Here is a 26,204-nt window from a genome sequence, read left to right on the forward strand (position 1 = left end):
AGGTTTATTTGGTAGCAAAAGCCACACAAGCTTTCGAGGCTCTGAGCCCCTTCTTCAGGTGAGTGGGAATTCTGTTCACAAACAGAACTTATAAGACACAGACTCAATTTACATGAATAATGGTTGGAATGCGAATACTTACAACTAATCCAGTCTTTAAGAAACAAAACAATGGGAGTGGAGAGAGCATCAAGACAGGCTAAAAAGATGTGTATTGTCTCCAGACAAGACAGCCAGTGAAACTCTGCAGGTCCACGCAACTGTGGGAGTTACAAATAGTGTGACATAAATTCTGATTCTAGGATCGCATGATAAAAACTCAGGAGGAAAAAAGCAGAAATATTTATGTGAAATAGTGTGACATAAACCCAATATCCCGGTTGAGGCCGTCCTTGTGTGTGCGGAACCTGGCTATCAGTTTCTGCTCAGCGACTCTGCGCTGTCGTGTGTCGCGAAGGCCGCCTTGGAGAACGCTTACCCGAATATCAGAGGCCGAATGCCCGTGACCGCTGAAGTGCTCCCCAACAGGAAGAGAACAGTCTTGCCTGGTGATTGTCGAGCGGTGTTCATTCATCCGTTGTCGCAGCGTCTGCATAGTTTCCCCAATGTACCATGCCTCGGGACATCCTTTCTTGCAGCGTATCAGGTAGACAACGTTGGCCGAGTTGCAAGAGTATGTACCGTGCTCTCTCCACTCCCATTGTTTTGTTTCTTAAAGACTGGATTAGTTGTAAGTATTCGCATTCCAACCATTATTCATGTAAATTGAGTCTGTGTCTTATAAGTTCTGTTTGTGAACAGAATTCCCACTCACCTGAAGAAGGGGCTCAGAGCCTCGAAAGCTTGTGTGGCTTTTGCTACCAAATAAACCTGTTGGACTTTAACCTGGTGTTGTTAAACTTCTTACTGTGTTTACCCCAGTCCAACGCCGGCATCTCCACATCAGAGAAATGGGTACAGTGGAAGAAGAACTTGACATTATTATCTATCAAAATGATGTTGAGCCTCCTTTCTTTCACCTCCATGGCTACCTCTTTGGCCAAGAGGCTTTTCTCTGAACAGTAGACCTTTTCTCTTGTTTTCCCCCAGCCTAATCCTAAACTCTTTGTTCACTGAGCTAACAGACAGCACAAAACTATGTTGAAGCTAGGGGTACAGAAACATAGTGCTTATGGACTAGTGATCCAGATACAGAGTTAAATTCAGTTAATAAATACATGAGTAAAAAGCTAGTATCAGTATCATCAAACTTTCAAGCATAGTCTGTAATTTTGTAGAGCAGTATATCCCTCAGCTGACCATTACCACCAAGCCAAGCCCTGGTTCAATGAGGAGTGCAAGAGAGCTTACCAGGAACAGCACCAGGCACACCTTAAAATCAGGTTCCAAGCCCATGATACTACAGCACAGGATTAAATGCATGCTAAACAATAGAAGCAGAACATAAATACGATCGGAAAGGAGGGATATGGTCCCCAGAAGGGTAGTGGGTTTTAGTTCAGTCGGGCAGCATGGTCAGTGCAGGCTTGGAGGGTCGAAGGGCCTGTTCCTGTGCTGTAATTTTCTTTTTTCTTTGTTAACACAATAGGTCATGTTTAATGATCTTACAACCAACACATCAGATCAAAGCTCTGCAGTCCTGCCGCATACAATTATGAATGATAATTACACAATTAAAGGAAAAGGAGGATGCTCCAGGAACATCCCTATCCTCAGTTATGGTAGAGACCAACAGATGAGCAGAAAAGATGAGGCAGAAGCATTTGCAAATATCTTCAGCCAGAAGTGCTGAATAGATTTTCTATCCCTGCCTCTAGCTGAAGTCCCCACCATCACAGATGTCAGTCTTCAGCCAATTCCATTCATTCAATGTGATATCAAGAAATGTATGAGACATGGCATGAGAGCTCCAAGCCATGGTCTACTTTTCTTGCTCCATGTAGGGGACCGGGAATGTTTCCAGTTCCCAGGACCAGCACATGTGCAGCAAATGCCTTCGGCTACAGCTCCTGAAAGCCTGGAGCTGGAGCAGCATCTGGAAACACTGTGGAACATCCACAAGACGGAGAGTGTTGTGAATAATATGAATAGAGAGGTGGTGACACTGCAGGCTCAGACTCCACAGGCATGAAGGGAATGGGTGACCACCAAACAGAGCAGAGGACTAGGCAGGTAGTGCAGAAATCTCCTGTGGCCATTTCTTTGCAAAACAGATATACAGTTTTGGATACTGTTGAAGGGAATGACCTCTCAGGGGATAGCAGCAGCAGCCAAATTCCTAGCACCACGTTGGCTTTGCTGGGATAGGAGCAAGAGGAGTAGAAATACAATAGTCATGAGGGATTCAATTGTGAGGGGAATACATAGACGTTTCTATGACTGCAAAAAAGACTCCAGGATGGCATGTTGCCTCCCTGATGTTAAGGTTAAGGATGTCTCAGAGCAGTTGAGGGACATTTTGAAGGCGAAGGGTGAATGGCCTGTTGTTGTACACATTCGTGCAAATGACAGGTTACACCTGGACAGAGCCAGGACTGATGTCCATGGGGAGGGGAGGGGGGTGCGGGAGTAGGTACTTGTGAGAGTGTTTGGAGAGGGTTTAAACTAAAATGGCTAGGGTAATGGGAACTTATGTAAGGATTCAGAGCAGGGAGAATTAAGAACAAGAGAAAAAGACAGCATGGAGAATAAGAAAAGTGATAGGCAGAGAAATAAAGGGCCAGAACCAGATAAGAACAAAGTAAAAAATAGTAGAATCGGGAAAAGGAACATTAAAAGGACTAGCCTTAAGGTTTTGTACCTGAACACTTGGAACATTTGATAAAATGGATGAATTAGTTGTGCAGATGGATGTAAAGGGTTATGATATGATTGGGAGTACAGAGACGTGGCTCCAAGGTGACCAAGGATGGGAATTAAACATTGAGGACTATTCAGTGTTAAGGAAGGACAGGTGGAAAGGAAAAGGTGGTGAAGTTGCATTGTTGATTAAAGAAGCTATTGATACAACATTGAGGAAAGATATTAGCACAGATGATGTGGAATCCGTAACGATCAAGTTAATACATCAAGGGGCAAAAGCTATTTATGGGGGTGGTATACAGACCATCAAACTGTAGTGGTAACGTTGGAAATAGCATTAGAGAAGAAATCTGAGATGCATGTGATAAAGAAACATCTGTGATTATGAGTGACCCTAATCTGCCTGTTTGGGGGACCCTGCATCTGAAGGAGTGAGTGCCTGGCTGAGAGCCAATCCCCACTCTCGCAGTAACCACCATCCCACCATCACCTGACTTTCTCTCGGGATCCCACGATAAATCCTGTTGAAGGGTCATTTATTACTGGAGTAGTCTCCGATCCTGGTGACACTTTTGATAATAGAGGGCTGCCAGCCTCTGATTGGGCAGGATTTCTGTACTGAGGAAAGTCCTGCAATTAAAAGAACCCCCATTGCCAATTAGTACTTAAATCCCACAGAGCCCCTGGTGATCAGGTTAGCGGGTGTGTCACTAGTTGAACCTTCGCCACCTTTGTTAAATTCTACCCAAGGTGAGTGACATTGAGAGCAGTGACATACGATAGTGCACGCAAATGTGATGCCCGTCTTTATAAAGGTGACAAAACAAACTTATTGGTCTTGCATCAATTACAGTGAAAATAATGACATCAGTTATCAGAAGTAAACTTGGCCATTTTCAATGTGATAATGTCATGGTAAACAACTGCCAGAATGGATTCAGAAAAAGAAAAACAAATTAATGACTTTGTACTCCCAAGAAAAGGATAAACTGTGTCTCAGAATATAGTTGAAAGAAATCTAGGATTTGGCAGAATGGGGAACCAGGGTGCTGATCTGCATTGTTGGAGAACTGAAGTGTAAGAGAAAACTGGAGAACCAGAGATTGAGGATATTGAAATGAAGTGACTGAAACATAGACATGCAGAAGATAGTTGGTTGTATGATCAGGTAGGTGCAGATTTGTATTTTTATATTTGACCTTTTGTAGGATGCTGACATTGCTGACTGGTACAGCATTTATTGCCTATTCCTAATTGTTCTTGAGAAGGTGATGGTGATGGCTGCCTTCTTGAACTGCTGCAGTCCATGTGGTGTAGGAACAGTCTTAGTGTTGCTGGAAGGGAGTTCCAAGATTTTGACCCAGCAACAGTGAAGGAATGGTGAAACAGTGTCACGTATAGTGTGATATGACATGGTATGTGGTTTGGAAAGAAACTTGAAGGTGGAGGTGTTGCCATGCATCAGCAACTCTTGTCCTTATAAATGGAAGAGGTCACTTGTTTGAAAGGTACTGTCAAAGGAGCTTGGTGATTTGCTGCTGTGCATCTTCTAGATGGTACACAACGCTGCTACTGTACGACGGTGGTGGGGAAGTGAACGTTGAAGGTAATGGACAGGGTGCCAATCAAGTCAGCTTATTTACTCTTTGATTGAATGCAGGTGTCACAGGCAAGACCAGCATTTGTTGCCCACCCCTAATTGCCTTTAAACTGAATAGCTTGCTAGAACTTCTCAGGGACCATTTGAGAGTCAACCACATTGCTGTGGATCTGTCATGTCGGCCAGACCAGGTAACGATGGCAGATTTCCTTCCCTAAAGGACATGAATGAAGCAAATGGGTTTTTACAGCAATCAACAAAGGTTTCATGGTCACTATTACTGAGACTAGCTTTATATTTACAGATTTTAATTGGATTTAAATTCCACCAGTTGCCTCGGTGGCATTTGAACTCGTGTCCTGAGAGCATTAACCTGGGCCTTGGGATTAATGGTCCAGTCACAGTTCCACTATGCCACCATCTCCATTTAGGGCTGCTTTGCCCAGGTGGTATCCAACTTGAGTGTTGTTGAAGCAGCACTCATCCAGGCAAGCGGAGCATATTTCATCACCAATGCATGCTGGTGTTCACCCTTCATATGAACAGAGGTTTAATCCTATCCACTCTGTTTCCATGACATATTATTCCTTCAACTTCCAATCCTACTCATTCTTAAACATTGGCATGGCCTAACCTTCAATTTCTAACTCTGTAGTGCATCCTGCAAACTTGTAACATTCAGTAAAAGTTTTCTCCTGCTGCGTGCTTTAATTCTCTTACAATTAATCTTTGATCTATCATAGAATCCCTCCAGTGCAGAAGGAGGCCATTCGGCCCATCGAGTCTGCACCGACCACAATCCCACCCAGGCCCTACCTCCACATATTTTACCCGCTAATCCCTCTAACCTACGCATTTTTTTAGGATTCTAAGGGGCAATTTTTAACCTGGCCAATCAACCTAACCCGCACATCTTTGGACTGTGGGAGGAAACCGGAGCACCCGGAGGAAACCCACGCAGACACGAGGAGAACGTGCAAACTCCACACAGACAGTGACCCGAGCCGGGAATCGAACCCGGGACCTTGGAGCTGTGAAGCAGCAGTGCTAACCACTGCTCTACCGTGCCGCCCTATCAGAGCCCACAGAGCGCGCTCCGAAAGCTCATGCTACCAAATAAACCTGTTGGACTTTAACCTGGTGCTGTGAGACTTCTTACTGTGCCCACCCTAAGTCCAAAGCCAGCATCTCCACATCATAACAAAATGGAAGTCATAATTATGACCATCACTGACTATGTTCAAGGAACACTCGGCCTGTTTTAGATATTCTGTCTGCTATAGCAATGCCCACACCATCAAAAATACTCCTCCCCACAATGGATTTGAATATTTATTAAGCATCTGAGAAAATATTTATTGAGCATCTGGTTTAAAACAAGAGATTCTCATTGAATCAGAATGAAAGACTTGGGATTTTCGACACTCCCCAAACTGATTCATTTGGCTTTAGTACAATCTAACAGTACATATGATCACATTTTTATTGAACCTATGTGAATTTGGTTTGTTTAAAAATCCTTAAACATAACTCAATTCCAAAATTCTTTCTGTGGAAAAAAATTAGGAATCCCAAAATGTGCCACCCACGTAACTAATACTTTGCTGTTTCTGGCTCATGCTAGCTGCCATTGTTAACAGTTCCCCTTGTATATAGTTCTTCCCCATCATTCCACCCATGGCAGCATGGCGGCACAGTCTTTAGTTAGCACTGCTGCCTCACAGCGCCAGGGACCTGGGTTCGATTCCCGGCGTGGGCCACTGTCTGTGGGAAGTCTGCACATTCTCCCTTTGTCTGTGTGGGTTTCCTCCGGGTGCTCCGGTTTCCTCCCACAGTCCAAAAGACATGCTGGTTAGATGCATTGGCCACGCTAAATTCTCCCTCAGTGTACCCGAACCGTTGCCAGAGTGGCGACTAGGGGCTTTTCACAGAAACTTCATTGCAGTGTTAATGTAAGCCGACTAGTGACACTAATAAATAAACTTTAAATTATAAACTTAAACTTTAAACACCCTTTCAAATCTGCTAATTTCAAAAAAACCCTCTGTACCTGCAAACTACAATTTTTAACCTTCATTTCCTCTTTCAAGTCCTTGAATGAGTAATCATCTCCCAAATCCATATTCATCCCTCCCATAAATATAATTTAGAATTCCTCCAATCAGGTTTCCTGCCTGACCGTCGCCCAATAGCAACCCTTGTTAATACAGTAACATTCTTTGTGACTGACCATAATTATCCTTCCTGACCAATCTGCAGCTTTGACACAGTTAACCACATTGTCTTCTCCATCATCCAACTGGGTGGCACTGCAATGGTTTGGTTCCCAGGGATCTGTTCTGGGACCCTTGCTGTTTGTCATTTTCATAAATGACCTGGATGAGGAAGTGGAGGGATGGGTTCGTAAGTTTGCTGACGACACCAAGGTAGGTGGTGTTGTGGATAGTTTGGAGGGATGTCAGAAGTTGCAGCGAGACATAGATAGAATGCAAGACTGGGCGGAGAAGTGGCAGATGGACTTCAACCCGGATAAGTGTGTGGTGATCCATTTTGGCAGATCCAATGGGATGAAGCAGCAGTATAATATGAAGGGTACCATTCTTAGCAGTGTAGAGGATCAGAAGGACCTTGGGGTCCGGGTCCATAGGACTCTTAAATCGGCCTCGCAGGTGGAGGATGCGGTCAAGAAGGCGTACGGCGTACTGGCCTTCATTAATCGAGGGATTGAGTTTAGGAGTCGGGAGATAATGCTGCAGCTTTATAGGACCCTGGTTAGACCCCACTTGGAGTACTGCGCGCAGTTCTGGTCACCTCATTACAGGAAAGATGTTGAAGCCATTGAAAGGGTGCAGAGGAGATTTACAAGGATGTTGCCTGGATTGGGGGGCATGCCTTATGAGGATAGGTTGAGGGAGCTTGGTCTCTTCTCCCTGGAGAGACGAAGGATGAGAGGTGACCTGTTAGAGGTTTACAAGATGTTGAGAGGTCTGGATAGGGTAGACTCTCAGAGGCTATTTCCAAGGGCTGAAATGGTTGCTACGAGAGGACACAGGTTTAAGGTGCTGGGGGGTAGGTACAGAGGAGATGTCAGGGGTAAGTTTTTCACTCAGAGGGTGGTGGGTGAGTGGAATCGGCTGACGTCGGTGGTGGTGGAGGCAAACTCGTTGGGGTCTTTTAAGAGACTTCTGGATGAGTACATGGGATTTAATGGGATTGAGGGCTATAGATAGGCCTAGAGGTGGGGATGTGATCGGCGCAACTTGTGGGCCGAAGGGCCTGTTTGTGCTGTGGCTTTCTATGTTCTATGTTATCAGTCTAACTGTGGCCAGATAATTATCTGCAATTATTTCTCTTTCAATTCCTGCTCTGTTAGCTCTGGAGTTCTGTAAGGATTTATCCTTGACCACCTTCTGTTTCTCATCTGCATACCCCTCCGTGATATAATCCAAAATACATTATCAGGATCATCTCGCCACCAGCTCCTCTGTTTTTGCTTTGCCACACTGCTCGTACGATATGATTTTTTTTTTCTTCAACTAATCTTAATCCCTGCCACAAACTCCATTTCCTATCCACAGTTGCATCTCTGGGCAAACTGAACAGAACAGTTTGCAACCTCTGTGTTGTTGACCTCAAGATGGGTTTCTGACCTTCCTTCAGTTTTTCTGCAGTTGAAACCTTAGTTGCCTCCAGAATTGATTATTCTAGTGCACTCCTCGCCAGCCTTCCATTGTGCACCCTATAGAAATTTGAGCTCATCCAAAACTCTATTGTCCATGTCTCAGTTCGTTCCAAACCCCATTTGTCCATCACCCCCATGCTTGCTGACCTTCACTAGCTCCCTGTTTGGCATTGCTTTAATTTTCAAATCCTTGTCTTCAAGTCTCTGCACGTGCTTGTCCCTCCCTATCCCTGCAGCCTCCTTCAGTCTTACAAACTTTGAAATCTTACAATTCTGGCCTTTTGTGTATCCCTGATTTTAATTGCTCTACCTTTGGCAGCTGCATTTTCAATAGCCTTGATCATAAACTCTGGAATTTCCTCCTTAAACCCTTTCTCAATCTCTCTCTTAAGACGCTCGTTAAAACCTAACTTTTTGATAAAACTTTTGATCATCAGTTCTGACTTCTTCTTCCATGGTTTGGTACCAAAAATACTTTTATTGGTATCAGTAATTACGCGTCTTGGTATACGCTATATCAGGGTTTCCCGAATTTTTTAATCCAAGGAACCCCTAGTGACCTCCCAAGAGCACCAGGGAACCCCAATCATTCTCATAATGTGTATTTTTGCCTCAATATAGGTGCGAAGACAGAAATCAAATGTAAACAAGTCTTTTCTAGCTATATCTATGCATGTTAGGAATTGGGAAGAGGCCCACAGTCACAAACACCCACTTTCGGTGTGGGCAATCTAAAATGTCTTCTTTTTTTAAAAAAATTAAGTCTTTTGTCACTTTTAATGGGAGGAGTGATGCTGCAATGCTGCTGCTTGTATCGGATGCAAGAACTCGCGTCTCCCTCTCTCTCTCTCACACACACACATATCTCCCCCTCACTCTCTCTCTCTCTCACATACACATGGGCAGTACGGTGGAACAGTGGTTAGCATTACTGCCTCACAGCACCAGGAACCCAGGTTCAATTCCGGCCTCGGGTCACTGTCTGTGTGGAGTTTGCACATTCTCCCCATGTCTGTATGGGTTTCCTCCGGGTGATCCGGTTTCCTCCCACAATCCAAAGATGTGCGGGTTAGGTTGATTGTTGATGCTAAATTGACCCTAGTGTCAGGGGGATTAGCAGGGTAAATATGTGGGGTTACGGGAATAGGGCCTGGGTGGGTTTGTGGTCGGTACAGACTTGATGGGCCGAATGGGCTCCTTCTATACTGTAGGGATTCTATGGACCCAATTTTACCATTGCGTCGCGTCCATCTTCGGGCGCGAAATCGTGGTAAAGTCGGATGTGAGACCATTAATACAATCCGCATCCGCACAGATGGCCACTTTACCGAGACCCGGGAATGGCCGCAATCCGATTTGCGCCCAAAGCGGGCATGCACTTAAATTGAACTGCCCACCCAACTTTATCAGCATTTCCCCCTTTACCACTGCATTCGCCGATCTGGAATCGCGCCGAAATGGACCTGCTAAATAAAAGTCTAAATCGGGCGCTCCAGCTGCTGAAGAGGCGAGTTCAGGGCTTCCAACGGCTCTCTGACTCAGATCAGTGGTGGAGGGGGGAAGAGGGACGGGTCAGATCATTCTCTGGTGGGGGGGCGGGGAGGTAGGAGGGAGGGCCGATCATTAGTGGGGGGGGAGGGCAGATTGTTGTCTGGTTTGGGAGGGGCAAGGAGGGCAGATCGTTGTCGGGTTGGGCGGGGGGAGGGCAGATCGTTGTCTGGTTGGGGAGGGGGGGAGGGCAGATCGTTGTCGGGTTGGACGGGGGGAGGGCAGATCGTTGTCTGGTTGGGAGGAAGGGGGAAGCAGGTCAGATGTACCTCTGGGGGAGGGGGAGTGAGGCCAGATCATTCTCTGGGGGGGGGGGAATTGAGGCCATATCATTTTCTGGGGGTGGAGGGGGAGGCCAGATCATTCACTGGGGTGGGGGGAGTGAGGCCAGAACATTCTCTGCGGCGGGGGAGGCCAGATGGATCTCTGGTGGGGGGGGAGGGGTCTGCTGCCACTCTGCGGGCGATCAGTGGGAGGGAAGGGTGAAGGGGGTCGCGATCGGTCTGGGCAGTGGGGTGGATAAGGGGGACAGTGATTTCTGTGGGGGCCATCGCTCCCGAGCCGCTTTCTCCGCTTTCTGCGGCCCGGGAGCAATCTGACACGGGCGCGCTTTTTCAAATTTTTTTCTAACTGCACATGCGCAGTTCAGAGCTCCGATCGTTTCGGGTGTGCTAAGCCCCGCCCACAGTGTGAATGCGACCCGCGATTTTTTTAAAAGTGCGTATGGGGGCGCCTGACAACAGTTTTACAAGTCAGATCTGAATTGCGCCTAGATTCAGCACTTAGAATGAAAATGGTAAAATCAGGCCCTATGATTCACACACGACTCCCTTTTTAAAGTTTATTTATCAGTGTTACGAATAGGCTTACACTGCAGTGAAGTTACTGTGAAAATCCTTCACACACATTTCCCTCTCTCATGTAATTCCCCCCTCCTCCCGCGCGATCTTACACACACTCATCCCACGCTCTCACACACGCTCACCCCTCTTTCTCACGCTCCGAGGCCCATTCTGGCCCTCTGCTATGGTGCCTGCTGCAAGTTCCATTCTGAGGTCCGCTCTTCCCATCACTCCAGTGTTAACACTCATCCAATCAGGGACTATCTTCTGGAGAAGCCAGTCTCTGATTGGACAAACAGCCCCGCAGCTTTTTACAAATTTTACAGATGTGCCACTCCTGCCACCCTGGGACACTCCCGCGCACCCCAGTTAGTAAACTCCAGTGTATATTGTTGATGATGATGTCATCAGGCAGAGTGAGCAGCCAATCACACTGAAGAATTCTCACAGACAGCATTTAAAAGCACTAATTTTCTGTCACTCTTTCATATCATTTTATGGAAAGTGAAATATAGATCGAGAAATACGTAAAATGAAGGTAGAAGGTGAAATACCTTAGCAATCTTAATAAAAATATTATTTTAAAAATGAATTTCTATCACAATGGACAATTTTGATTTTGCAAATATTATATCATATTTTCAGGCCCAGGTGGTTGTTCAGCAGCAATTATGTACTCAATACATTATTAAAATCCCAGTTACATCTCATTCATCATGGCGTAGGTTTTTCAATATTTCCAGAGAGACTAATAATGTAGAAGTAAAAATACCCATTATTTTGTAGAGCGCTGGATGAAGAAACACAGAATAACTGATGGAAACATCTGGATTTTCCCATTTAACTGCACATGTAGCTCTAAAAGCTGCTATCAGTTTCGGAGCAATAATGATGGCCACACTGATTATTGTAACCTTATTATTTTTTCAAAATCCTGAGCCATTGCATCAGGCACCTGCATCATATTTATAATGCTGAGAGACCATTTACAGCTGCAGTTTCCAAACTGTGGCTCGCAATCCCAATTGGGGTTGCAAAGACAGCAGATGGGGATCATGAGACTCCCTTCCTCCAAGATTAGCACCACCAAGACCCACGTGACATCCTGTCCTGCCTTTGTCCTGCTCATTTCTCAGTTGCTCTCAGGTCAATGATCAGAGCATGGTGCCAGCACTATGAATGTGTGAGCCATTGATTTTATCCTTCCTTCCACTTCACCCTTCTCCCATTGAATCTTTCTACTGGATCCAATCTTGACATTGGTGCCCTGGTCCCTGGGATATTTCTTCTTCTTTTCAATACCTTTTAAAAGAGTCGTGAGCAAGGGACTCACGAATATGGGACTCTCTGTCCCTTGCTCCATATTGGAACCTGGCACGCATTAAGAGATTGGAAGCTATATTAACAAACTGATTGATCTGAAAAAATTAACTGGAGCCTGAGGAGGAGTCAGTTCTTACATTGGTGAATATGTGGATAGTGAAAGGGTGTGGGAGAATGAACGAGTTGCTAATTATTACATGATCCAGCCTGAAAAGGGACAGCATCACAGTTCTCATCCTGGCATCAATTTATTCAAATAGACTGTGGGGAAGTGAACTTTACAAGCATGGCAAGTTTTAAATGAGGAAATTACGACCTTCGTAATAGGCAACAGTAGGTAGGCACAACAGGAGTGTAGGGTTGGTGAATCAGCCACACTCAGGCTTTCATAGCTTCTGTACCTCCTCCCATCCTCCGGCTGCCACTAACTAACTGTGCGTGCATGTTCACATTAATCTCCACATGTTAAAATGGGGTCACACAGGGAAAATAGTTTGGGGAGCACTGGTATGGTTAAGTATAGACTGAATTATTTCCGAACATCATTTAGCTATGTTTTCCAATACAGTACATTCAACAAAATATTGCATTTAAAGTCTCTTCATCATGGAAAATTTGTGGTGAAATCTGTTGTCTTATGGTATTGGATTTTGATAATGTGTATTTTAACTGTGGCTAATTTCTGATACTTTTCCTTGCCATAGAATCAAAGGAAAATCTACTACCAGTGGGAAAAGCAGAGAGAGTATCTACGTACAAATCCTCCAGGCGACGGCTGGAGCAATCACTATTAACTTGCAGTGAACTAAATAGTCATACTGCACAAAATTCAAGCTTTGCTCAGCTGAATGATAGCCTTGCTAAAGAAGGGCTAGCACGTATACACTATACACCAGAGAACTGCAAGTCGCAAATTGTGCAAGTTTCCTGTCAACTGCCTACCTCAAAGCAACAGCTCCAAAAGGCAGATTGTCACAAAGAGGAAGGGAAAAGTCTGAGCGACGCAGAGAATTCTGCCTCTGAAATGAGTGAGAATCTAATAAATGTTACATACAATTTAGGAGAATGCAGCCAACCTGTCCCAGACACAACAAGAATTCAACACTCATTTGTGAATAAAACCAATTGTAACAAGACAATCTCTGGTTACACTGCATCATACAAGCACTCCAAGAATCACAGAAGCTTCCTGCAAAGGTTTGTTTTACAGCCTAAATAAAGTTTTATTTCTTCTTCCTCCACAACCTTGCATTGTGCATCAGGATTCTAGTATTAATTGTTAAGCAAGGGAAGTGGCAACTGTAGTATTTATTCATAACTTTTTTTCAGTTAACATTTTTAAAAGTTACCTGTACATCATATTTCCATTGGACCAGTTTGTACACATGAAATGCAATAAACTCTGTATAGATTACCATTCTTAATATTTCATGTTGCAGAACAGCAATAAGTATTAAATTCTCGAGAATAATTTTACTCATCATAAAATCCATATACCCTGTAATTACAGTTTGGTATTTTGATCCAATCAATATATTTTGTAACCTAGGTATTATTGTATGAAAATACCAACAGCAGGGATTCCAGCCATTCTGTGAAAACACCTAATTTAATTTCAGGTTTTAAGGGCTGGTAAAGTACTAGCAACAGTCCAAACAAACAAGAGGTGCCTAAATCTGCTGGTACATTAAAATAATATTAGGAATAAAATATCTTTTGGGACATTTTTCTGAAGAAAGTGAAAAATACGCATGTACCAAGTGTAAACCTTAAATCTGAAACTCAATTAGGTATTTTCATAGAATGGTAGGAGTTCCTGTTGTGAAATTAGGTATTTTTAGACTACATGTATATGCAAAGAGCAATCAAGGAATTAGTTCAGATTTTTGTGACTTTTTAGAATAAAGCTGTGAAAATCTATCTTTGGTTTGGTATGTCGCAGTACCATCAAATCATGAGTATAGTGGTTTTTGTGATTTGATATTCTAAAATAAATTGTAAACTATAAGGTTGTGCACAATAAAGATGCTTTTATTGGCTACCATGCAAATTTATATCAGGGATAAAAAGTTTGAAATGGTAGAAGACCTTAATTATTACATCTTTTCATTTGAGTTTGAATTTTCATAGAGTCTCTGATGCATTAGGGGTGGCACAGTGGTTAGCAATGCTGCCTCTCAGCTTCCAGCCTTGGGTAATTTGCACATTCTCACCATGTCTGCATGGGTTTCCTCCCATAGTCCCAAAATGTGTAGGTTAGATAGATTAGCCATGGTAAATATGTGGGGTTACAGGTATTAGGGCTTGGGTAAGATATTCTGTCGGGCAGTTGGTGCAGACTCGATGGGCCAAGTGGCCTCTTCTGCATGTAGGGATTCTATGATTTTATGCTGCTGTACTATTTGGTTTTCACTGGAAGTTGAAGATGCAGGGTCTATATGTTTTTGAAAGGCTTGATCTTATTTATTTGTTTATTTAAATGCATCTCAAATGAACAAATGGAATTCGATTTATTTTGACACTTGTGCCGATAGCTGCTGATAGACGTGATTGACCTTATCTTCCAAACTGAATCTTCTGCAAGTACAAAATAATTTCAAACTATCATATTGATCTCTTTTCATGGAAACAAAACGTATTTGAACATTGAAGTATGACTGTGCTTAAACAGTGGCAGAAACTAAATGTTAAACCGTTTTAGTTTTTAATAATTATGAGTTCGCGTATTATTTCTTACTTTAAATTATTCCCTGTTATTACGATCCCCACTGATACTACTGGGCAGTCAGATCCCAGAGCAGAACCCTGACTCAGTAGACCGTAACTTTCATTTCTTGTTTAGAGATGTGATGAACAGAGTTGCAGGGCTGCCAATTAACTTCAAAAGAATGAGATGTTTATTAAACAAGATCTATCATACACTATTCCTTCACCCCAGCTATACCTTTACAGACATACCAATTTGTAACGATAAAACATTGCTAAATATATCCTATATTCTAATGTCCTCAGTAAGTACACAGTCCATATAAACCAATAGATGAAGTGTGATCAGACATACCAAACTCCAAAACCAAGTGGCAAACGCCACACAATACAACCTCTGGTGATTTCACATCAAATTCCCCCAAATGCTTGTCACACTGTGAACCAACTGATCTCACTGGCACTCTGACTTTTAGACAAGGGTTCTTGAATTACACTCTTGAAGAACATGCCGTGGAATTTACTACTAAGCAGTGTTATCTTTCAGATGCCTTCACCAAGGATCCACATCCAAGATTTCAACCTCCTTTCAGTATTCTTTGCCCTCCATCACTACATGCACTCAAGCTCCCACACTATTTGTAAAGTACCCACATCAACGAAGTACCACTGCTTCATTGGCTGTATTAAGGTGTCAACAACATTAGGACTACCTTGCATATCTGGTTTCTCGCTAGCTGCTGTCTCCAGATCTGTACCTTGCAGCCCTGTCTTTTACTGGGAGCCTCCTCTTGTGCTCCTGACCTCATTGCACAGAACCCTTTTTCCAGATTTTTGTTTTTGTTTCTTTAACTTCCTAGTACTTTCATTCTCTGATTTCTGACTTTTCTTTAGCTTCTGGGACCTGCTTTCTGTCCCTCTGTATTGTCCTGCCTGCACTGGCAACTTCTGTAGAAAGCTTCTGGGTTACCTGGTTCCAACTGAACTGAAATATTTCTGCTTTTCAGTGTGGGCCTCTGACTGCTAAGCAACAGCTTAGTTTTTTAAAGCCTATAAGTGCTTTAATTACAATGCAGGCAAAGTTTAAAGTGAAGCTAAACTATAGACTTGTAGGCACCTTTGTTTACATGAAGCTAAACTGAAGTTTTCCCTTGGCACACATATGTTGAAACATAATTAAGCTTAAACTTATATCATATTTCTAACGCACACAATACAAATATAAATTCCTTAAACTACCTCTATTTCCTAATTGTTAACATCAGTTTGTGACTTTGGTTCTTTTTGGATTTGTGACGTCTGTTGCTTAAGTGTATAGCTAAACACTTTTATGTACAGTATTTGAGAATAAAAGCCATGGTGATTGCTTGTAAACTCACCTTTGTTTCTGTTTGCTATATATTGCTGCAGGTTAGGCTTCCCATCATTGCTATCTTCAAATGGAATAAACAGCAAACCTTCTTATATGGCTTTAACATCTGCTGCCAGGAAGAAAAGGAAATCTGAAAGGTAAAGACAGGAACCTCATACTGAGATTTCAGTTTACATGTTAGCCTGAACATGCACTGAAGTAAAGCTTTTCAAACTAGGAAATTCTTGGCACAAATAAACTACTTTAAGATAATATGAATGTCTTGGCTTTGCATAGACAATCAGCTTCTTCAAAGGATGAATAAGTCTATACTTAAAATAGGTAATTTAATGTCTCCTGATTTGAGCAGAATGTATTAAAATTTTTGTTCAGTTCACTTTGTAGCGCTTCATGTTCAGAACATAATCATGACAGTGAAGTATTCTTAGTGCAATTTTATTAGATGCATTTTTAAAGTTTATTAGTGTCACCAGTAGGCTTACATTAGCATTGCAATGAAATTACTGTGAAAATCCCCTAGTCGTCACACTCTGGCGCCCGTTCGGATACTCTGAGGGAGAATTTAGCACGGCAAATGCACCTAACCAGCACGTCTTTCAGACTGTGAGAGGAAGCCAGAGCACCCGGAGGGAACCCACGCAGACACGGGAGAACGTGCAGACTCTGCACAGACAGTGACCCAAGCCAGGAATTGAACCCGGGTCCCTGGTGCTTTGAGGCAGCAATGCTAACCACTGTGCCACCGTGCTGCCCCATGTGGCATAAATTGTGATCTTTGCTGCTGATTGAACCTGATTGTGGGAAAGAAGAATATTTTCTAAATACATTATGGCTGGAATTTTACTGCCCCGCCCACCACGGAATCAGAGCGGGCAAGGATGGACAATGGGAAGGTCCATTGAACTCGGACGGGATTTTGCCGTTTCAGGACAAGCGAGGCTGTAAATTCGTGACCTATCTGTTAATGAAGGAGGAAAGAATCCAGAAATATATTTGGTCCATAACATCCGAGCTGCCCAGTGTCGGATTTGGGGATTACCCCAAAGATGCATTAGGAAACCCCTCTTGGATCTTCACAGGTAAGGTTTGCATGGCAATTGCCCAAAAGTGCAAACTTTGTCTAGGCACTGAACCAACCGATTTAAAACACAAACTTCGGATGATTCAGATTTGGTTACACCAATAGTTACCCAGAAGTCCTGCTAACTTCTGGGTAACTATTGCACAGACCAGACCAACCCACCCCTCCACAGGACTCTCCCCACACCCTGACTGCCCAAAGACACAAACCCAACTATTGGCTGTACCTGGAACAAGTAAATGTGTTCTTTTTATTTGAATACTTATATCAACATTGTGCATTATTTCTACCACTATCGTATATGGACTGCAAACAAGATTGTATGAAAAGCATCTACTTTGGACTTGAGCTATAGCTCCCATTGAAACGATCTGCCAAACACCTCTTAAACTTTCACCATCTTTGTGGATGTGTCAGCTCAGGATGATCAATGCTTTATCACACCTTTGAAATGCTCCAAGCTGCCCTACACAGACAGCTCTCCAGGGGTTCTCCTTAGCTATTGTACTTCCGTTTTCCATGTGAAAGTTAAATGAGCGAATAATGAATAGTAGATTAGTTGCTAGGGTTGATCTCCTGATTCTTTGATGCAGTTCAACTTCCACCAACAAAGGTCCAGCCAGCCTACCTTGCATTTTATGTTTAGCTGATACAAGTTGAAATTATTTAATTTTTCATACTTTTTCATAGTGACCACTCTATATTATTCATTTGCCATTTTCAGAGGAAAAACTGGAGTGGGCTCTATGCCATTCAGTTACATTAAGGCTGAAATTCAACATCAAACTCCACTTATCCATCTGGTCTCCATATTCCTCAATTCCCTTAGACTTCAAAAATCTGTCAATTTTAGTCTTGAAATACTCCAAAAGACTGAGCATCCGTGGCCCTCGGGTAGACAGTTTTAAAAGATTCATAACACCATGGAGAAATTTCTCCTCATCTCAGCCCTAAATGACCAACCTCTTATCCTGAAGCTCTGTGCCCCCCCCCCACCCCCTCCATTTCCGGGCTCTCTCACCAAGGAAACAGCCCTTCCATATTCACCCTGTCAATATTTCTAAGAATCTCATATTTTTCACTGAAATCGGCTCTCATTCTTCTGAACTCCAGAGACTATAGGCCCATTCTACTCAATATTTCCTCAAAGTGCCAACGCTCTCATTCCAGCGACCAGTCTAATGAACCTTTATTCACTCCCTTGGTTATAGAAGCCAGTTCTATATGCAATATCCCAGGTGTAGTCACACCAACACCTGTACAATTGCAGCAAGACTTCCTTACTCAAATACACCAACCTCCTTGCAATACAAGCCAATATGCCATCTGGTCTTTGCTGTACCTGCAATGTTAATTTTGTGTTTCATGTACAAGAACACTCAAACCCCTCCGAACACCAAAATTTACTAGTTTCTCAATATTTTTTAAAACTCCGTTCTCTATTCTGGCTACTATAAAGAATAACCTCACATTTCCCTGCATTATACATCATCTGCCACCTTCTTGCCCACCTTCTATATCCCTTTAGATGCTTTAGATTGGATTTTATTTAAGGTTCAGGGACCTCAATATCAGGGACAAATGGGGTTATGAGCTTGCCTGCAGTGTGCCTAATGGTGCAATCTTCCCAGAGACAGTCTCCTGACTGGCAGGTTCTGTGTTTGCCATCCATTTAAGGGTAGCCGGTAGGCTCTCGAGGTTGGCAACTCCAAAGCTTCAACAACTCCACTTGGAGAGTTAAGTTCTGCTGAGGCAGGTCTGAAACCACAACGGTGTCTCAACATGGACGAGCCTTGGAGGCATCCAAGGGGGTCAAAAATGGTGAGCACCAAAGCAGGTAAGCCCCTCCAAGTGGAGGAAAAGGTTCCCCAGAAGAATCATGTGGCCTGAAGGTGTGGTCTTTCGAGCCTGGAGCCTCTGGTTCCAATCCGTCCCCAGCCTGCCTTACAAAGGCCACTCTCATTCGGAGGATGGTCTCCACGTACAGCAGGAGGCTGCTCTGCCTGTAGCAAATGCCACCAAGGCTGCAAAATCATACTTATTGGAGTCTTAATTATCGTCCCACCTCCGTAAAGCAGGAGCCATCCCAACATGACTTTGTCCACTATTTTCCAGGCTCTCCTGCTTCTGGCTCCGTCTCCACAGGATGGGAAAAATCCAGCCCATTGTATCCTTCTCAGAACTTAACTTTCCCATCTAGTTTTGTATCAGCAAACTTGGATTGAAGAAATTGTAGGATGAAATCAAAGTGGGATTTAAGAAAGGAAATTAGGTCTGAGGATATTAGCATCTCTGTGGTTTCTACCCTGTCACTGGCCGTAACCTCAGCGATGGCCACTCCAATGATAGTGACCAGCATCTCCTCCATAGGCGTAAGGACATGCAACGATGTCTGGCTCCCACAAATTCGTTGCTGCCGTCCATGGTTAAGTATTACCTTGACCCGTAAGAGGCGGAAATGTAGTACTGAATATTGTACAATCTGTTTGGGTGACGTAGCTTATCATATGTGATTGAATAGCAAGCATTGTGTTCAAGTTGTGAGATAAAGGTGTGAGGCTTGCAGCAGTGCTGAGTATCTGAGGGCCAGGAGATGAATGTTATGTATGAATCGTGATTGTTGGGGATTTCTGGCAGTTGAGTGATGGATGTGTACTGTATTAAGCATTACATGAGATTAGTGGTGCTATTGGTGGGATTAAACATTTATTGACCTTGGTGTCCATGTGAGACCGTGAATTTCTTACAACACTACATCCAAGATCCTTGGAGTTCGACTCCCGGCATTGAGTGCCATGACTATCTGGTCCCACTGTCTTTGCAAAGTTTGGGCAGAAGTACCTTCACAGTTTTTCCCCTCTCCATCTCCTGCAGTAAGACCTTTAGTGCAGGATTTGAAAATCTTGGAAGCCGCCCTGCCACACTGAGCCATTATTGAGCATTCCTAACATCAAAATCACTTTTAGAATGACATCCACCCCGTGCTGCATTCACAACGCACCTCTCTTTTAGGAAGTATAAACTTTCTTTAAATAGTGAAAGTTAGCTTCACGTTTACACACTGCAATGGCCTAAATTAGTAAACAGCACAATGCATGAATGCTGTCTGCATCAAAATCGATGGATGCAGGGTCGCCCACATTGCCAAGTTAGTTTTTAGGCCCTATCCAATTTTCTACCCCAAGTGGTTTCAATCCATAAAAGGTATTTCAGTTGTAACAATGTGTTCCATATGCCCCATCATAATGTCATAGAAAAACAACATAACGGATTCTGACCTCATTCCAGTGGTACCATTTGTAATTGGCATACATTTCATGTTGCAAATTATACCAGTGGCAGTCTAAATTATTCACTTTCCTCCATGGGCTTTTTACGTTTGTCGTGCATTTGGCATATTGAAACATTACTAATCTTTCTTCTCATTTAGTTTCATAGGTCAGGGAGATGACAATACTGCAAAGCGTCTACGTCAAGACATGCCACCTGCTATGAGTAATGAAGCTACACGTGTTCTACTACCAGGTAATTATAAATGCAAATAAAGTTTTCTAACTAGAGACACTACTTGTCTAAAGCAAATGTTCAGTGTTAAAAAATCGAACTTCTGACTTTTTAGTCAGGTTTTTCTTTCTCTGTACCAGACAAAAACATACGGAGCACCAAGATTTCTGACACCTTAAAGGCATTTTTCTTATAAATGCTATTTACAGGACTGAAATTTGAAGGATTGTCACTTCATGGGGCAGTATTCAGGAATAAAAGAATTCTATATTGCTTTGCAGTGCTTTAAGGCATGCTGGAATCCCCAGTGCTTGGAGCATTTAGTTTTCTGGTCTGATCTAATTTGTATAATTCTTCACATCTCCATGTGCAAATTCAGGCAGGTAAGGGAATGATGGCACTGATTGAAGAGGAAACTTATGTGCAAGTCAGATTTCTGGGGATTAGGACATGAAGTTTACAAGGAGGAAGTGTCACAAAAAGAGGAACAAAAATTTAGAAAACCACCAAGCATTTAAATGCAGATCAAACAATCAACAATCTTTGCCAAAGCTAAATGTGCAGGTCACAGGCCAGGCTGAAGCGGAAGTTACCTCTAAGTACAGGCATGAGCCTGTAGCATGCCTAGAAGACAGTGCACGTAAGGCCAGGCCACAGTTGATCATTAGAGTCCCTGCACATGTACAAGCTGCATGCTGCACCATAGTTGCTGGTGTCCCTGCAGGGCATGGCAGAGTTTGGCAGCTCTCCCTATGCAGATTGTGACCCCGAGAATATCTATTCTTAACATGAGCACAAGAACAAAAATATTTTTGCCCAGATCGCTTTTACTTTAGAACATTATGTATGATGTAGGGTCAGGCTTGTGATCTAATCTCTGCAAAATGAGCTTGGAGTTAGTTTAGCTCAGTTGGCTGGACAGCTGGTTTGTGATGCAGAGTGATGCCAACAGCGCAGGTTCAATTCCAGTACCAGCTGAGATTATTCATGAAGGCCCTAATTTTTCAACTTGCCCTTCTCCTGAGGCATGGTGATCCTCAGGTTAAATTACCACCTGTCAGCTCTCCCCCCTCAAGGGATGGGGGGAGTCTATGGTCATCGGAGACTATGGCTACGTTACCTTACCTTACCACGAACTGATTTGATATTCTTGTGGTTTTTAAAGGGAAAATAAAGCTGGAATTTATTTATTAATCCAGTGCTAATGTCACAATCTTATGTTTACAGGAAGATTACAGAACCGCCGAGAGGAATACTTTGCCAGAAGGAAACGCATTTTAAAAGAAGACCTCACTTACAAAGGCCTATCAAGGAATAAGGGCAAAGGAAGAAGTATGAAATCGACGCAGCATACCTAAGCTGCAGATTACAAACGTAGTGTTCAGCAATCACCGGGTAGTACAGAACTTGAGTATTGCTGAAAAGAAAGTTATGTTGCTGAAGTTTTTCATCTTGCATACACTGGGGCAAACACAGCATTACCAAATTTCAATCGCTTATATTATAGAAGGAAAGGGTGCTGATTGGTTGGGAAGTCTGATTAGCTGAAGCATTGCAATAGAGAAGATGACAAGGAATTGGGCCCGTCACACTTCTGGGTATTTCAAAAAAGGTACCAGGCTTGAACATATTCCTTTTGTTTGCAGAGGACATGTCCCTGCATGTGAATGTATGTCACTTCTAGCGAGCACAAGTGAGCCACATCATTTACTCGACTAAATATCTTTCTTTTGTTGTTAGTGTGTCTATTACCACGCGCTGCCCAAACACAGAATCATATCAAACAGTGGACATTTTAATGTGATTACTTGAAATTTGACAATCTTGCATATGTCCCAATGAGTGCAAGGCAAATAGCGTCAGCATTATGTTTCTCTTTTCAGCAATAAATAGCATTGTCTTGCGTAGCTGTTCTTTGAGACCAATAGAGTTATTATCAAACTTAATGATCTAGACTGGACTATGTTTTGACCTGTGGAAAACATTTGATTGGAATTTATGTCTGCCTTGATTTACTTCAAAACTTCTTATCTGCTAAACAACCATCATTGAAGTACTTATGTGTATACATAGAGGAGAGATGTGTTTTGTGTAAAATAGTGATGCATTTTAATACAATAAACAAACCTTTAACATGGCTTTGGAATGCATATCTTCTCAAACTGCAGAAGTCTTAAATTTATCTATCCTTAATATCTTAAAACTCTTACACTTGCTTTGATCCTTTATTGTTGTTATTCCTCTGTCATCATTTTACTGTGGGTAACAGTTAGAAGAAGGTTATGAGCTTGTCTGGGTGATATGCATTGAGGTGCTGTTAAGTTGAGAATATCCTGATTGTATTATTACATTGCATGGCACCCAATTTTGTGTAACAGCTCCATGCCTCTAAACTTGGTGACCTTGTTCTAGCCATACTCAGTTCTAAGGTATTATTTGCATTATGCAGTTAAACATTTTTTGCATATGTCTTTACTAAGGAAGAAGATGCTATTCAGGCCACAGTGAAAGAGGGGATAATTAATACACTGGAAGGATTTAAAATTGATGAGAGGGATCTGTTAGAAAGGTTGAAAACGCACCAGGTTCGGATGAGATGCGTCCAAGGATACTGAAGAAAGTAGGAGTGGAAGTTGCAAAGGACCTAGCCATAACTTCCCAATTTTCCTTGCGCTCAGCAGTGGTGTGAGAGGACTGGGGAATTGCAAATGTTAGTTTCTGGGCTTATCTTTACATCCTTGTTCAGAAAAGGGTGTAAGGATAAGCCCAGAAGCTAAGTCAGTCAGCTTTAATGCTTAGGAGGGAAAACGTCTAGAAGCAATAATTTGGGACAAAACTACTCGTCACATGGACAAACGTGCATTCATTATGGAAAGCCAGCATGGGATTTCTTAATGGAAAAATTGTAACGGACTTCCTGGAGTTTTTTGAAGAGGAAACAGAAATGCTTGATGAGGGCAATGTATTGATGTGATGTACATAGACTTCCAAAAGGCATTTGGTGCAGTGCCACACAACAGACTTGAGACCAATGTTAAAGCTCATGGGATAAAGAGACAGTAGCAACATGGATAAAAAAAATAGCTGAGTAACAAGAAGAACAAAGTAGTGGTTAATAGATGTTTTTCGGACTGGGAGAAGGTTTGCAATGAAGTTTCCCCAAGTGTTAGTTTTGGGATCCAGGTTCTTCCTGATGTATATTAATGACTTAGACCTTGGTATGTGGGGCACAATTTCAAAATTTGTGGATGATACATCTGAGAGAATTATCTGGGTGTGCATGTCCACCAATCACTGAAAGTGGCAATGCAGGTAGATAAGGTAGTCAAGAAAGCATAATTAAGGACTCCACGCACCCGGACATTCTCTCTTCCACCTTCTTCCTTCGGGAAAAAGATACAAAAGTCTGAGGTCACGTACCAACCGACTCAAGAACAGCTTCTTCCCTGCTGCTGTCAGATTTTTGAATGGACTTACCTTGCATTAAGTTGATCTTTCTCTACACTCTAGCTATGACTGTAACACTACATTCTGCACTGTCTCGTTTCCTTCTCTATGAACGGTATGTTTTGTCTGTATAGCGTGCAAGAAACAATACTTTTCACTGTATGTTAATACATGTGACAATAATAAATCAAATCAAATCAAATATGGCATGCTTGCCTTCCTCGGTCAGGCCATTGAGTATAAAAATTTGCAGCTGTACAGAACCTTAGGCCTCATTTTGAATATTGTGTACAATCGCCACGCTACCAGAAGGATATGGATGCTTTGGAGAGGGTACAGAAGAGGTTTACCAGGATGATGCCTGGTCTGGAGGGTGTTAGCTATGAGGTGAGGTTGGATAAACTTGGCTTGTTCTCACTGGAACGACAGAGGTTGAGGGGTGACCTGATAGATGTTTACAAGATTATGAGCGGCATGGACAGAGTGGATAGTCAGATGCTCTTTCCTCGTATAGAAAAGTCAAGTACCAGGGGACATGGGTTTAATGTGCGTGGGGAAAAGTTTAGAGGAGATGTGCGAGGCAAGTTTTTTACACAGGATGGTGAATGTCTGGAACGCGCTGCCTGGGGAGGTGGTGGGAGCAGGTACGATAGCGGCATTTAAGGGGCAACTAGACGAATACATGAATAGGATGGAAATGGAAGGATACGGACTCTGTAGGCACATATGGTTTTAGTTTAGGCAGGCATCATGATCGGTGCAGGCTTGGAGGGCCGAAGGGCCTGTTCCTATGCTGTACTGTTCTTTGTTGATAGTGTCGAACTACAAAAGGACATAGACAAGTTGATGGAATGGGCAGACAAGTAGTAAATGAAATTCAATGCTGAGAAATTTGAAGTGATTCATTTTGGTATGAAGAAATAGAGAAACAATATAAAATATAGGTACAACTCTAAAAGGGGTGCAGGAGCAGAAAGAATTGTGCGTACATGTGCATACATTATTGAAGATGGCAGGACAGGTTGAGTGAGCAGCTTAATAAAGCATACAGTATCCGATGCTTTATTAATAGGGGTATAAAGTCCAAGAGCAAGGATTAGTGTTGAACTAGTTCGTAAAAGGCACTAGTTTGACTTTCAGTGGAGTATTGTGTCCAGTTACAGGTACCGCGCTATAGGAAGGATGTGAAGGCATTGGACAGAATGCAGAAAATAATCACAAAAATAGTCCCAGGAATGAGGAACTTCAATTATGAAGGTATAGGAGAAATTGGGACCTTTTCTTCTTGGAGAAGAGAAAACTGAGGAGATTTGATACATATATTCAAAATCAAGAGAAGTTTCAACAGAGCAGATAGTGAAGAACTATTCCTACATGTAAGGATCGAGAACAAAAAGGCATAAATTTAAAGTAATTGACATGATGTGAGGAGAAAGCTCTTCGTGCAGCAAATGGTTAAGATCAAGAATGCATTGCCTGACTGTGGTGGAGGCAGGTTCAATCAACGTATTTAGATGGGAATTAGACTCATCTGGAGAGTTACTGGGGGAAGCAAGGAATTGCAGTAGGTTAAGTGCTCATATGCAGGGAAGGTGAAAGCATCATGGGCTGCAAGGCCATCTTCTGTGCTGTAACAGCCCTGTGATTCTGTTGAGATAAGTATGATTATCATTACAGGATTAGTGTTGCATGATTGATTCCATAATCTATCATTATCACAGTGGAGGGCTTGTAAATTCAGTTTTATTGAGAGTTTTGAGATCTGGGGCTATGAATGCAAATGTATGTTTTCATAAGCCATTAAATATTTGAAGGAATTTAAATGTATTGAATGGATTTTTATCATTGTGAGGTTTTTTTTTAGAAAAATCTGCCATAGGCACTTTGAACTTTATTTCAATTCAGGATGGCTCCTGAGATCTGCCCATGGTGGATACTGAGTGAAGTGGTTTGGAGGATATCAGGGCAAAAGGTGATGGGTGGGGAGGGCATGTGTTGGCACTAAATTGGCATAGGATTTATGAAGGGCCATTTAAATGGCTAGAGGGGCTTAGGTTGGCATGGAGGGTATGAGGGCCTTGAGGGGGTGAGTGGTTGCATGTGGTGGCATGAGTTGGCAAGGATGGAACATGAGGAGTGAGGGCTTGGGGACTGTTTTGAAGTTTTTTTTGCACAGCTGGTTGCAGTCTTAAACCACCAACGTGGGCCTTTTGGCCAGTCCTCGTTGGCACCCAGCGCCCAAACCCCATTAACCCCCCACCCCGCCCACATGGAATAAAAATCCAACAATCTAGGGC

At 42.8% G+C, this 26,204-nt stretch overlaps 1 protein-coding gene across 1 annotated transcript in view; it reads left to right on the forward strand.

The window, feature by feature from the left end:
* Window positions 1-22,609, forward strand: part of kif18a (kinesin family member 18A) — a 126,212-nt gene extending 103,603 nt beyond the window's left edge. The window contains exons 15-18 of the mRNA XM_078221017.1: window positions 12,502-12,994; window positions 15,914-16,012; window positions 20,387-20,481; window positions 21,688-22,609. Coding sequence (XP_078077143.1) covers window positions 12,502-12,994; window positions 15,914-16,012; window positions 20,387-20,481; window positions 21,688-21,818 — 818 coding nt within the window. The 3' untranslated portion in view covers window positions 21,819-22,609. The remainder of the gene's footprint in view (window positions 1-12,501; window positions 12,995-15,913; window positions 16,013-20,386; window positions 20,482-21,687) is intronic.
* The last annotated feature ends 3,595 nt before the right edge of the window (window positions 22,610-26,204 follow it).

This window comes from Mustelus asterias, chromosome 9, assembly GCF_964213995.1.
Source record: "Mustelus asterias chromosome 9, sMusAst1.hap1.1, whole genome shotgun sequence".
NCBI classification, from domain to species: domain Eukaryota; kingdom Metazoa; phylum Chordata; class Chondrichthyes; order Carcharhiniformes; family Triakidae; genus Mustelus; species Mustelus asterias.